Source organism: Caloenas nicobarica, chromosome 19 (assembly GCF_036013445.1).
Source record: "Caloenas nicobarica isolate bCalNic1 chromosome 19, bCalNic1.hap1, whole genome shotgun sequence".
In the NCBI taxonomy this organism is placed as follows: domain Eukaryota; kingdom Metazoa; phylum Chordata; class Aves; order Columbiformes; family Columbidae; genus Caloenas; species Caloenas nicobarica.
In genome coordinates this window covers 11,115,306-11,130,010 of record NC_088263.1, presented here as the reverse complement: position 1 = coordinate 11,130,010, position 14,705 = coordinate 11,115,306, and the positions used below count along the sequence as shown (strand labels likewise).

The 14,705-nt window shown below is 45.3% G+C and overlaps 1 protein-coding gene across 7 annotated transcripts in view; it reads right to left on the bottom strand.

Annotated features, from left to right (window-relative positions):
- GAPVD1 (GTPase activating protein and VPS9 domains 1) overlaps window positions 1-13,670 on the bottom strand; it is a 29,647-nt gene extending 15,977 nt beyond the window's left edge. For 3 of the 7 annotated variants that reach the window (XM_065648369.1, XM_065648371.1, XM_065648373.1), the window contains exons 1-8: window positions 13,466-13,653; window positions 7,322-7,537; window positions 6,075-6,918; window positions 4,763-4,849; window positions 3,650-3,784; window positions 3,342-3,531; window positions 1,394-1,554; window positions 417-546 (exon numbers count right to left, since the gene is read on the bottom strand). In XM_065648369.1, coding sequence (XP_065504441.1) covers window positions 417-546; window positions 1,394-1,554; window positions 3,342-3,531; window positions 3,650-3,784; window positions 4,763-4,849; window positions 6,075-6,918; window positions 7,322-7,506 — 1,732 coding nt within the window. In that variant the 5' untranslated portion in view covers window positions 7,507-7,537; window positions 13,466-13,653. Of the gene's footprint in view, window positions 1-416; window positions 547-1,393; window positions 1,555-3,133; window positions 3,216-3,341; window positions 3,532-3,649; window positions 3,785-4,762; window positions 4,850-6,074; window positions 6,919-7,321; window positions 7,538-13,465 lie in introns of those variants that run through there. The other 4 variants (XM_065648374.1, XM_065648370.1, XM_065648372.1 and 1 more) reach the window with 4 other exon arrangements.
- Between the last annotated feature and the right edge of the window lie 1,035 nt (window positions 13,671-14,705).

Genomic DNA, 14,705 nt, shown 5'->3' with positions numbered 1-14,705 from the left:
TGTCTGAGGTTCCTATAAAGTTTTTGAGAGTCCAGAATGTATTCTGAGATATGTAATAGCTTATTAAAACATGATGAAAAGTAAGTCTGAGAAGTGTAAGTTTAGAGCTAAGTTAGATTATCTTAATAATTAGTACTGCACTTCAGTTTCAAAAGAAAATAAACCGCTCTGTTTTCTCTTTCTAAATACACTTAGGCTTTTCTTCCTAATCCTCAGACTCAGTTAGGTCTTTGCACATCAAAATTTAGCTCTAGACTTTTTTCTCTGAATGGCTCTCAGGGTAAAATAGCACAGTCTTCAAAATGGCAAAGACGACAGGGTGACATGCTGTATCTAACAGAAGTTCCTTTTACACTTGAGAAAAAAAAAAAAAAAAAAAAGGACAAAACTTCTTAAAGACTTAAGTAGCCCTTCACCTTCAGATATTCCTTCCAGATTATCACTGCAGAGGGAAAAGCGCAAGGTTTTATCAGGTTTACCGTGGAGTTTGTTTTCATCAACAGGGACATCTCCTTGCCCACCATCTGCAAGCTGCATATTTAAGACCTGGAGAATGGGGGAAAAGAAACAACACTCACTTAAAATCATCTGGTTTTCAGATAATTAAACAGTAAACAAAACATTGTGCTCATTTTTTGCATTTTTCCCCCTAGATGTTAATGGCACAATCAGATTTCTAACATTCCATTTGAAAAAAGCCCAAGTCAGAGCTTGGAGAGAATGTAGGGGACTCAAGATGGGAACACGAGGCAAGTCCTGATAATAAGGGAGCCACCAGCTCCCTCATCACCCAGCAGACTAATACAACATGGAAGCTGATTGTTACAAGGCTGCAAAAGGAGATAATCCGAACTATCAGGCAAGGCTGCAAAGCTGAAAGCAGCAGCTGTGCTCCGGCTGGTGAAGGAAGAGGCTGTAAACCAGCCGTACCCAACGCCACCACGGCGAGAAGCGGGGCCTGGGCTTTGCCAGTCGGAGCTGCCAAACCCGGCAGGAGCAGCGTTCCGGTTCTGTCCACGCGCCGCTCGGGCCAAAGGACCCAGCAGCGCGGGAAGCGAATCAGTTTCTTCAGACTCAGTAACAATAGCCCAGGTTTGCTCTGAAGCACGCGAGGTGACAAAGCCTCTTCAGAAATCCACCAGGTTCATTTGTCCTGTATTAATATAATATATCGCTTTTCACGCCTTGCAGGTACACTGAGTGAGGGGGAAAAGAACCAACAACAATCAAAGGGAAATTTGAAAGGTACAACCCCCAAATTCAATAAAATAAAGTGAGGATTTAAATTCCCGTTCTGGATTTATTACCCAGACTTAGTGTCACAATTTAACTGTTCTGCCATTAGAAAACACAGAGGCTGCACTTCCCAAAACATCTGATAGTTTTTGCATACCTCATTTTCAGACATCATGCCGGGAGTAACCTGCGGACCTGTCCCCAGAGAAATCACCAGCACTTCTTCTGGCTGAACTTCTGGGATGGTCTCCTGGGAGGATCCTTCGTGATCTCCGTGCTGATCCATTAGAATGTTTGATCTGCTTCTGCTACGGGTTGCTAAGAAAATATTTTGAAACACCAATATTAGAAAGCTTTTCCCTGTTTAAGGAGGAAAAAAAGACCATACAACTGAAATACAGAACACCAATGTTTTGAATTAATAATATGCATACTAAATAAACTTACAAAATGAAAAGTCAGACTTTGAGAGATGGAAGTAGTGTTTAAATTTGAGTACTGAACTGTGAAAAAGCAAACTTTCAACATTTCAACATTCAAAGTTTAGAGAAACTATGTCCTGTTCACCTACATAAATTCAGGGTATTTGAATCACAGAAAGACCCTTACTAAATTAACTAGGAAAATGAAGAAGATGGTCACCACCACCACCACCAAAGGTCTAGGTTCCTGTGGTTTATAACTTTAATTAATTTATTTAGGAGTTTTTTTCTCCTAAAAAGCAGGGAAATCTTATTCTAACAGCTGTCTCAAACCCAGACACACAATTTCAACGTCAGGTGGTTTACTCTGCTTGGTTTTTGACTCTCTATTAGTTTGGCACCATGGAAGGAAAAACATACACATGGAATGACAATTTCTAAGTATGGCAGCATGACACCAGTTATTTCTTTGTTTGACACAGGGAAAACAAGGCAAGTGTGCAGAAGTCACAGCCAAATTTTGATTATCACACAAAGGCACACGAGGTGTTTTTAAAAATGACACGTACATACAACACGAGTTTCATATAGAAATCAATGAAGAAATCTGAAAAAGCAACTGACGGCTAAAGCAAAGCAAAGCTATGCTAAAGTCACATGCTCTACGGAAAAGTTTCACAGAGAAGAATGGAAAGAGGGCATTACCCACCAAAAGGGGTTACTAGAGTTATATGAGCTGAAAGATTGGCAGCAGAAGTGTCCCAGGCAGTAATGGCTGCCAATTGCTGTCCTGGATTTCGAAAGCATTAAAATGAAACAAAAGAAAGCAAAACTTTGAGCAAAAACTATTTTATACCATAAAATAAATGCTGTTGTGCCGTTGCTTTACAGGCATAAGACCAGAACCATTCAGGAGTTAAAAAAACCCCCACGGCATAGATTTGTTTGGGGGTTGGTTTTGTGGGCTTTTTTTGCTACTTATCAGGCTCTAAATATTTTCATCCTGTTACACACTAACACCAAATCTCTCAAACAAACAAAAATATCCCATGTGGTCATGCTCATGTAAATATACACTGAAGAAGAGTACCACACTTCCTAGTTTAAGAGAAACAGAAAAGTTTAAAACCCAGAAATTATATTCAAAAAGAGAACAAAAACCCAAACATAAAATTGCATTACAATACACTAACAATTAGAACTAGGCTGGGCAAATGACGGAGAAAGAAGAAAGCCTTCTCTTCTCAGAACATACTCTAGAAGATCTGCTCTTGCTTTTTCATCCTCCTCCACATTTGCTCTCTTCTGAGACAAAAATTCAATAGTTATTCTATCCCACTAGTTGTCATCGCCTCCGTCTTCCCACTTTCCTGAGCAACCTTCCCTCCTCCATCTGCTTCCTCTCTTCAGCCCTTCCCCTTGTTGTCACGCCGGCGCCGTGACCACCAGCCGCTCCAGCATTGTTCCCAAGTTCAACCCAGGATGGAGCAGCTCATCAACTCGCATCACAAAGTAAGGGAGTTACTGCCCTTCCATGCAAAGGGAATTCTTCACCATCTACACAGAAAATGTAGGAACCGAAGGTGTAGTCAAAACGTAACCCCAAGAGATGACTGAAAAAATGGCACAGAAAATGTATCCAGGCATCAGAAATCACGCAAGAAGTCTGCTTGCTCTCCTTACCTATCGGTAATCGATTTTTCTTGTTAGCTGGAGTAGTTGCAGGAGAAAGTTGTGGGGTATTATACGGAGTCATTTCAAGGCTGCTGCTTTTCCCTGGTTTGTTCTGGGGTAAGCTTGCCAGCAAGTTTTCCAAAGCCATCCGATCTTCCTTAAGCTGATCACTTGACATTACATTCCGCATAAAGCCAACCTAAAAATTTAGAATTAGCACTGGTAAGAACTGCAGTGTAAATTACCAGCGTTGTTTATCCCATCTGTAAACACGCAGGGACAAGTTTATACTTCTTGTTAAGAACTGAAGCCGTTACCAGGGCAGTGAGCTGGCTGTACGTCATGTACACCACGGTTCTGCTCAGCCCCTCCAGCAGGTTCACAGGAGACATCGGAGGAGTTTCGACTGCCCGGCCGTCAATAACCACATCCAGGAAAGCAGCCACACAGCTCTGCACCGAGAAAAATAGCTTTAAATGGAGACCATTCACTAGAGGTTGGAAAGAACATCAGTTATGACAAGAGTTGAGTTACATTATGATAGAAGTTTTGCTTCCTACTTTTCAAATCTTGGAATAAAACACCACATATCATTAAAGTCACTGAAGAGCAAGCAAGGAAAGCATGCCGTTAGTTTTAGCATTTCCTTCATTCCTTTTCTGCATTCAAAAGTGTTACTTACTTAAGTGTCTTCTTACAATTTTTTTAAAATTTAAACTGTCATGCCAATTAAACTGCCCCTTCCTGAAGAATCTGCTGAGCACAGACTAAAAGTGAAACAAGGAAGTAACACACAATATCACTTTCTAATCTGATTGAATGTTACTTTTTAAAAAAAGTTGAAACTTTGTATGAGGAATGTGTAACAATTATAACTAGCAAAAATCTGAAAGCTACACAAGCAAACCAACAGCTTCTTAAACATATGATAACACACCAAAGATCATTAGTGTCACAGTTCCTCTGATGAACCTAATTTCAGTATTGCTATGGACAATTCACACTAACAAAGAAAAAAATGAATTAAAAAAAGCAAAACTACACAAAAAAGGAACAGAATATTCTTGTACTAACAAATTACTTGGTCTTAAACCAGATTTCATATAAAAGTTGTCTTTGGATCAAAGTGTTTTCATTAGGTTCAGTAGAACAAACACAGACAGTAATTCAGCATTTATGTTTAAAAGGTAACTTGCTTTTATTTCTTTTTTGTATTTTGTTTTAAGAAGTATTATGTCAGAGTAAAAGTGAGAATCCCTGACCCTTAACTCTAGTACCCAGAATTTTGTTCCCAGCTCTGTGCAGGATTTAATCTGCTTTCGGTACACGCAACTCAGAAGTTGGTACGTCCTCTGCAATGTCTGAAAACAGCGACCGCAGAAGGGTGAGGTAAGCACACGAGCCTTTGCTGTTTCGGTCTGCACTCCTACCTTGTCAAACTTCGCAAGGTTGCTCTTCGTACGGGGATCTCCCTCTTCAGAACCCGTCATCGCCAGTTGCTGCAGGAGTCTCCCAACCTGAAAGAAGACGCAATACGAGGAATAAGCATTTCAAAACAACATCATGCTGGACCCCAACTTAAAAATTAGTTACGTCACCTCCTTCATTCTAAATTTATCTTCATTTAACACTCCAAGAAATACTTCTGGTTGAGTGGACAGTCTTGCACTTGCTTTTGGGGCATAAAAAGTGCAAGAAGCTTTAGAAAAAAACAGTTGCCACATTAAACAAGAAAATCTGCACACACAGTATGCTCTGAGCATCCATACTTCCTCAGGAACAAAGCATGTTTTGTTTTTACAACACGTCGCAACTGAGAGTTGAATCTAGGTCATCCTAAACCTAGAGATTTTAAAAGGCTGTATGTATTTTACTAAGAATATTTTGGAGGAATTAAAAAAAAAAAGCAAGAGGGCTAACCCTTGTTTCAGAGCATATGTTCCTCACTAATCCCCAACTGCAAAACAACTCTCAATTTTAGAGTCACCAATTGCAAGTTCTGCTGCAACCCACCAGCAGTGACACAGGAGAGGACTGTGGATGGATCGCAGAAAACGCCGGCAAGGGCCTGTCCGTAAAACTCACCAGAACGTGACACTGTGGGAATCTCGCACCGTCCAGGTCACAGGCGGCATTAAAAAGCAGGTTTTTCTACTTGTGTGGAGAATATCCTCAGTCAAACAAGTGTTGCTTAATACCCTCAGACTACACCTCTGCATACTATCACTAAACCGCCTCAGAATTTGCAGAGACAAAAATGTGTCACGAGGGCTGGGGAATACTCCAAGGCCTAACAGAACAGTAGATAACTACCCAGCAGCACCACCGCTCACTGCTGCCAGACAAGAAGGTGTTTTCAGCAAAATACTTCATTATTTTGGCATAATATTTAACATTAGCAAGAACAGCGTAACATTAGTTTACGCACATTCCAGAATTCTACTTATTGTCACTTTTACACTTTAGTTCCATCCCTTATAATAGCTGTTTATAAAGTACATTTGCAACTCTTCTAAGAGATAAAGGAATACATTATAATTTTTTTAAGCTGATATTTCAAGCAAACAGATAAACTTTAGAGCATGCCTTTTCAGCACTGATAATACAAGTATTTTGTTAGCATTTGTCTTATAGGTAGGAGAGACAGTAACTTTACCGTAGTAACATCAGTTCTAGTGGAAAAAAAAGGCAAAGAACATTTCCCATTTTTTTTTTTAAAGACTACTTTAAAATGACTCATACCTGCATCAGATTAAATCTTGCCACTTCATTTATAGGAGCATCAGAAATGATCCCGTACTGTTCTGGGTTAACGATTGCAGGACAGATGAAACACGCGAGGAGAAGATCTGTGCACATGGCTCTGACCTCCCCAACCTCCAGCCTGTCGACACACGAGAGCGTTTTGTACATCTGTGACACGATCCAGCGCAAGCTGTGAGGAAAACAGTACGTGTTTTGTTTGAGATACCCAATGAACTTGTTCACCAAGGTCACCAGCTTGGCCTCGTTGGAGTCAACCATCTCTTGCACTCTTTGCCTGAACTTTTCTGTGCCTTTCTCTCCAAACAACTTTTCCTGCTGTACTGGAGAGAATCTCTCAATTAGCTTGTTTGGATCAGTTTCCAGGTGGTCTTCATCTTCAACCAGGAGCTGCATGATGGGCTCATGCAAAGTTGCAGTAAGAAAAAGTTTTGCAGAAAAGAGTCCTTCAGAGAAAAGTTTGAATAAGATGCTGAATGCACAGGTGCCTCGTCTCAGCAGCCGCCTCGGGTTGTCGCTCTCCTTGAGTTCAAATTCAATCAAGTACCGGAGGACCTGCAGGAGATAGCTCTCATCCTCCTGCATGATGCAGTTGCCGTAAATGGAGGTAAAGACTGTGTGAATGACACTCTGAGTGTTGTCCTGGTTGAGCTTCTCTCCAGCAACCAGGCAGGACGCAATAAGCCTTGGGTTCTCTCTCAGCCTGTTCAGGAATTCTCCGTAAGCCGTCTCCTGAAATCCCAACTGCTTATATCCATCCACAAACTGTGTATCCTCCAAGATTTTAGCATGCTGGCAACACTCAGCAGGAGAAGCTTCAGCACTTTAAAGGAAAACATTGAAACAGTTTAAGTAATTCTTAAGCAAACCAACTTCATAAAAGATGCCACGTGGTCAATCTCTTGCAAGACTACCACCAAGGACAACAGTCTTTCCATACAGCGAACACAAATGATTTACAAATTCAGGAATAAGGAGAGTTCGTTCCCATAAACTATGAACAGAAGAAAAACAAATTAGATGTTATGAAAAGGTAGCTTCAACAGCCAACAAGGAAGTTTCAGGTGTGTCAGATTCCCAAGCAGAGATTCGTTTTAAAACCTGACTATTTTTATGATTAGTACAGTGAGGGACTCCAGATACTAAGCGTGAAAAATCTGATGGATTTGCTGCAATTCACAAAGTTTAGGAGCTTGTTCTCCCCAGGACCACCCCCACCAAGTCACCTTGTTATGATCAGTCTGTCCAAGTTAATCCTTTGCTGCTTGGAAATCCATGCTGTGCGGTACAGCTTCTCAGCTGTCTTCAGGACGTCTGCATTGAGCCTCTGAATAAGTTGCTTTTCTGAGTTTACGTAGAGCCGCTCCTGCTTGAGGTGATGGGCCAGCGTGTGTATGTCCAGCTTCACCATCTTGGGCAGCGAGCGGGTTCCACAGTATTCACTGAAACAAAGAAGGAAAATGAAACAGGCACGTTCCAGCAGCCAGGGAACAAGGTCTGTCTGCCCCGAGGAAGCGAGAAGCAGGTCGCAAACTTACACTTAGCAGGAAATACTGCGGTGCCCCGTCCATCTTAGCACATTAGGATGTTCTCTCAAATTCAGAACCCATCACCTAATGACTATCAGTCCTTCTTAATGCAAGGTTTCCTAACTGCCAGTCTCATTAACCCCTTGTTACGTCAGCACATCAGGGACACTTGCACAGTAGCAAATTATATTTTCAACTCATGAACTGAAATAGCGGTAGCACAGCGCTACAAACCTCCAACATGGGCCTTTCCTGCTAAAAAAACTATTCAATAATAATAGTATTACTAATTAAAAAAAAATAAAAATCAAGTATCAATACGCAGATAAGGCAGAAGCTGGAAGTCTGGAGACTTTGCTCAACAGTAGAATTCATTCAGAAAAAATTCCTCAAATATTTCAATTCAGAAGAATATTTCTTTGGGCCATGATCCAAAAATGTTGTTTTAAAGAGAGAAAAACTGAAACAACCATAGGATTTCATAGCACATCAGGGACAAAAATCTACACAAACCACTGTTATGTCTCAATGTAATACTAGCTCTGACTTCATAATCAGACAACATCTTAATTACCAGTTAGATAAACAGAGTACCATACCATTCAAAACATGTTTAAGGAGCTAATCCATCTAAAAATTAAGTCTATGGAAGAAAAAAACATCAACTGCATTAATGCTGCCAAGGGAAGGGGTAGAATCATGTAGATCAGATTATGTTTCCATGGAATTAATGATTAACTGCTCTATGTCTTCTTCCCCACCAGAACTAACAACCACACCAGCTAATTTGGGAAGAAAAGAGGGTTGATTCAGATCCAATCTGTACCAGCGGCCTGTCGGCCGGGCTGGTGACGGATCCGTCGGAGCTGTGCAGGGACCTGGCTTGGAAGCCTCAAAGCTGCGCTGACGGGAGCTCCTCCTGCCCTCCGCCCGAGGGCCTCCGAGGAGCTTCGTCCACGCGACCGTTTCTCCACGCCTGAGAAACTACAAATACCGTCCCGGGCACTGGCCTAACGCTCTCCCCTTTCAGTGTTTCCAAGATCTGCGGTTCACTGCTCAGCATGGCAGGAGATGATCCCTCTGAAGAATACAGATTAGCTCCCTAATTAGGCACAGGTTTTACATTTGTTGGGTCTTTTCAGCGTGCGGAGAAAGGCCGATCACCAGGTGCACTGACAACCATCACTGCTCCCTGCATGTCATTAAGTTCCTCCATCCATAGTTCTAACCTCACAACCAAAACCCTAGCAGCGACAAAAAGAGACGCTGTCACAAGTCTTCATGCAGAAAAAATTGCAATCTTATCCCACCTGATGGTTTGGAGTCCATTCCCAGCAAATACAGACAACCATGTATACAAAGCTCTCGGAAAAACCCAACCAAACCAACCCACACAAACACAACCCTCAAAAAACCCAAACTGAACACCCCGCAACCCAAACCAGTGGCTACAGCCCATGCATCCGAAGATGAGATTAAGGAAGGAACTTCAAGGATGCAATAATTTACATGTTTTTAACTAGGACAGTCTCAGAGCAATTATTAGAAAAAGAAACGCTGATGTTACTGGCAAAGCTCTTTGAGAAACAAATAACTTCTTGCAACAAATTTATTTTTAGTCCTAGAATTTTAGGGCTCACAAAAACCCCATAGCATTAAACTTGATACTGCCTGCAAACCCCGCAGTAACTAGTTATTAGGCTGTGAGCTATTGATACCAGCCAGGAACAAGCAGTTGCACCCATCGAGATACACGTACTGGAGACCTGCAGAACCAGCTGCTGCGCTCGCAGAGGCTTCGCGGGGCGGCTGCACTGCAGAGCTGCTCACAGCTCCCCACACCTCAGCACCTCTACCCGACATTCTCCATTTTAAGGTGTCCACCCACAGGCTCCGCTTTTCCGGCCAGTCGGTCCAAGTGGTTCTCCTGCTCGTGAGCGAGCGTTGGAGGAGCGGGGAGCACACGGGGCACCCGCTGCAAACAGCCCGTTGACTCAGCCTGCGTTCCTGTGCCTCCGCCTTGCCAAATTTCAAAACAAGTTTCTATTTTTGGGTCACTCATTATAAACACATTTAACAGTAGACAAGCTGATTAAATGGCTTCTGAGGTGTCTCATATACTTACAAGTAAAGTTACTTCTCTCACTGTTTCACTCAGTGTCTTCATTTATTTTTTTTTACTAGAGAAGCTGTTTCCAGCACCAGGGGTGGACTAAGCACTTTAAGCCTTCGGCTTCTACGACGGCTTTTTTCTCCCCCAGCCTACAGGTGGGAGCGAACGCCAAAAGCCCAGCCGGCAACAAAGGTGGCCTGGAAACAATACACTTTTTGTGGTAAGTTATAGTTATCGAAATACCAGTTAAACTGTTGGTAACCTTTTGTGGAGCTACAGACAATTTTTTTAAAATAAATTAAAAAATATCAATTAATACTCGGAAAGCATATAAGACTCCCACACAGTCCAGAGTCCTAATATATGCGTGTACAACCCACCTGGCCAGCAAATAAAAAGAGCAACAAAACAGTAGAAAAGGTCAGACTACTGCAAACCAATATTGTACCACTTGTGATGCCACCTGGAAAAAAGACAATATGGGCCTTGTGCATACTCAGAAAGTGAAGTTACCGCCTAACACCCACATGATTTGTGCATCTCCTCACGACAGAGTCTCACAGCCATTAAACAGACACCGAAGCACTGCGTAACCGGGAGAAGTTGCACATTGCTGTGCATTTTTTTAAACTAATTACCACTGTAAACTTCAGGCCCCAAACCAAACAAGGCTCTGAAGGACGACCACTGCCTGCATCTGCACCTCTAAATACACTGATCCCATGAATACTTGATCATATCCTATCAATTGGCCGCTTTTCACACGTCGCTACTGTAGAACAGCAGAAATAATGATATCAAGAGAACTGATTTGGAACTGAACTGCAGCAGGTTAATAAGTACCACTGCTTTGTCCAGAACTATGAAAATCCACAGGCTTTTCCTGTCAGCCCACAGGATGTCAACAGTTTTTACCCTATGTACATGAAAATGGATCAGCAGCTTCCCTGTCTTTATAATCCTCCAGGAAAATTACACTAATTTGATTGGTAGTGATTGCTACTGAAATTCACCTCTTTGAAGAGGAATGCCTCGTTCACTCCCATTTACTGGTTTTTAAAAAAGAATTCTTCTGAAGTCACACGAGTATAGCAAGCGACAGTGCAAACAACTTTGTCTTCCCCGTCAGTTTCTGGCAGACATTTGAGAGCACAGAGCTCACAGCAGGTACTTGAGCAGGCTCCACACGGCTCCGGGAGAACTTGCCACACAGTCCAGGAAACCCAAAGAACTTGTTGAGCAAGACGCACACGTTATTACTCTTTTCAGACACCGGTATTATTAACACAGCCTGTCTTGAAAGAAGAAACTCTTGTGTCAGTAACACACCTACGTGACACACGCTGCTCCCCTCCAAAAACCTCCTGCCTTCACGATCAGTGTGAAAAGACAAGAGTTGCCTCCTCGGACCTTCCCAGGCCACTGCGCAGCCGGGACAGGAGCTCCAGCCACGGTCACGGCTTTGGTAACGCACCGCGACGGCAGCACTGCAGCCGAGCCAGCGGCGGCAGCTTCAGCGGGTACTAGTGCCAAAAAGTTGTTGGTCAGATTATCGGTTTCTTATAAATAAAAAGGTGCCCATAATTATCCAATTACCTGTTTTATGGCTACCATGCACCATACCTGAAATAACAGATGGTTGTAGTTGTATAAAGTATCTAAATCTCCTAAATGTCTTCCAACAGTCTGCTGAGGCTGTAAAAACAACAGATATTAAATCAATCCTGCTATCTACACATTGTTTTTCAATTCTGGCAATTTCATTTTGATACGAAAACATTTCGGTTTTTTGTCAGTTATTTCAAGACTGCTCAGTAACGTACTAAAAGCTGTGACATGGCAAGAGTTGCTTGGCACAACAATTTAAATGATTTCACTTCATGATGCTCCACCGTATCAACAGCAAATCCTGCATGACCTGACAGCATCCGAGACGTCTTGCCCTGCTGTCAGCGTGACATAAACTTGTTCAGAACCTAAGACAATCTCTGCCTTTGATGAACGCAGGATATAGATTGCTTCCTACGTTTAAAAGTCCTGGAAAACACTACATTTAATCTTTAGGTACGGAACTCCACCTTACCAAGTGTTTTGTACTGTGGCACACAGGAACAAGTGACATCTCTTGACAGAAAAGAGATCAAGTAGTAAATACTGCTCATACACCAGATTCTTCTTCCTCCTCCAGCATTTCCTGCTCAGGGTTATTTTCTCCTCCTGAGTCTCGCTACGCAAGGCTCAACTTCCAAAGCAAGTTTGGGCAGATCTAACGTGGGCAGGGCAGAGCAAGGCAAAACTGAAATTACTGTCTTACTGAAAAAATAATTCCTAAGCAAGCTTGTAATAGCTTCAGTGCTAATTCACCCCAGATGAAGTACCTCGTTCTTCATTCATATTCATAGGGACAACTAACAAGCCTCATTTCCTTATACAAGCTAGCAGCCTATCTCCCAAAGCTAAGCTAAAAAAATCCCATTTTTCAGTAAGATAGTTCACCACAACCCAGGACTCATCTGCTGAACTCACACGTTACAACATCTGCCATCTCAAAACATGTGCACAACATGCAAAATGCATTTTGATTTGCTTCAGTTCAACTACCTAATCAATATTAATAGGAAACTCATGCCTCAAGTTCGTTTCTGCCCAGTGGCTGCTCTGAACAAGCAATGAGCAAACTGTCTGTCCAGCAAGATGTACGTGCGAGGAGCACCTCGTTTCTCATGCCCTGTAAAAGAGCTTATCAGTAACACACAGGACCAGTGGGCTACTAAATTATCTGTCACAGTATTACTGTGCTGCAGAAAATCAACAAAAGCATATAACTGTGCTAACGATCTACTCCAGTTGCTGGTGATGCTAGAAAGAGGAGTTCCCCTTACGCAAGGGGTCATACTCATAAACTTTTAGGCAGAAGAACCGCGGAACTCGAAGCCACTCGAGGTGACAAAACCAAGCCGCTCCCAGCAGCTCCCTCCCCGTCCCGAAACGTCCCACCTGCGCCCGCCGTGAGGGGCGGCTGCGACAGGGAGAGAGTGTCAGCCCCAGGGCCTGACAAACCTCACACCAAACCTCTCACATGGACCATCTTATATATGTTTGGGAACGCTCCACAGCAGCAGCAGTTTCCTAAAAGCACCATCCTGCTGCTTTTACAGAAGCGCAGTATTTCACATTTCATGTGCTGTCCGTGTCATTCCCCCCTCCATCAACTTCAATTTGCAGCCTCTACGTGCGAGTCCAGCGCGTCGCCCACAAACCAGCGTTCTGTCTGTCTGTCTGTCTGTCTGCGCGTGGTGCCACACGGTGCCAGACCTTTACCCAACGGCTGCTCCTCCGGAGCGCCGTATCATGACTTTGCAAGAAAAGAGACAGATAATTGCTTGATCAAGTTCTTCAGCATTAAGGGTCTATTACTAACAAAAAAGGGAAGTCACGGCACTCGTCCAGCTACAAGTTTTAAACCTGCACGCCACAAACGCCACGAAGGCGGCGGCGGGGCCGTCCAGAGCCGGCGGGGCAGCGCCGGGTCCCCGCGCCCAGCGCCGCAGCTCGCGGGTCCCGCAGCCCCGCGCGGCTCCGGGCACTGGCGCGGCAGCTGCGGCCGCGCGGGAGCGGACGAACACCCGGGAACCCGCACGGCCAACTTCGCCCGCGCCCCCGCGGACCCGCGCCCGGCTCCGGGCGCCCCCCCCCGCCCGAAATCCCGTGTAAATAACGCAACGTACCGGCCCGCGCTCCCCGCCGCGCCGCCCGCGCCGCCCTCAAGCACCGGAGCGGTTTGTCAGCCCCGGCCCGGCCTCGCCCGCCTCCCCGGCCCGGCCCGCTCCGCCTCCTCCGAGGAGCGCGGGAGGGGGCAGCAACCGAGCGGGGCGGGGGGGACAGCGCGGCTCTTACCCGGCCAGCGCCCCGGTTCCCGCTGCGGCCCCGGGCCAGGCGCGCTCTGCGCAGGCGGCGGGCGGGACCGGGGAGCGGCCCCCGCGCTCCTGGGACTTGTAGTCCCGGGGCCGGGCCGGGGGAGCGGGGCGCCGGCCCCCGGCGGACGGGTCTGTCTCAGGCGCTGGGAGTCACCGCAGAGCTGAGGGAAAAACGCGAAGCCACGAACGGATGTAAAGGATGAAAACCGTACTGCGGGACAGGGAGAACAGCAGCAGCGGCAAATGGCGTTTCCAGATGTGTGTTGAGCAGCAGCGAAGTGTTTCGACAAGTCTCGCTCCGTAAGGAATCCCAGTAGCCCAGCCAGGCCCCGTGGGCACAAGAGGAGACTTTAAAAAAGTAGTTTTCACTCTCAGAATGCTGACGCAGCGGCAGGTCTATTTGGAGCCACTGTTTTTATACTATAATCGCCCAAAATTATTTTTATTGGATTTCAGACCTGATAACATCTAAAGGTGAAAGGACAACTTTTAATTTCTCATCTTACATCACTCTTCAACCACCCAAAACTTTGGCTTTAAATCAGACTCGTGTAGTTGAGATTTTTGCTTTAAAATGCCATTTTGCATACGAGCAGATGGATCACGTGTGTATACGCGATCCACAGATGTCTAAGCCAATGGGCGGCAGAGACACATCCGGGGCTGTCGCCCACGCAACGGGGTGACCTGGCGGCCCGGGCCTCGCAGGGTCTGCGCCGTCCCCTGCCCGTGGCGCTCCCACCCCGAGCAGCCGAGGGCTGATGTAACATTGAGCTGCATCTGAGCGAGGACGCGGTGACTCAGTGCTGAGGCATCACAACTCGGGTGGTGACAAGTGTCCTGGGGACACCCGCTGGCTCTCTAGCTGACCCGGTGTGAAGCACCAGGGGCAGCCCACGGGGCTAACGGGGCCTCCAGAGACCCGCCGGGCCTGGCGCTGCTCGGCTAGAGGGGTGCAGCACCGGGCCAGGGCCGGGCCCCGGGGCCGCCGCCGCCTCCACCGCCCCCAGGGTGCGCGGGCCGCGTCGCGCCGCCATGACGGGCCCTGGCG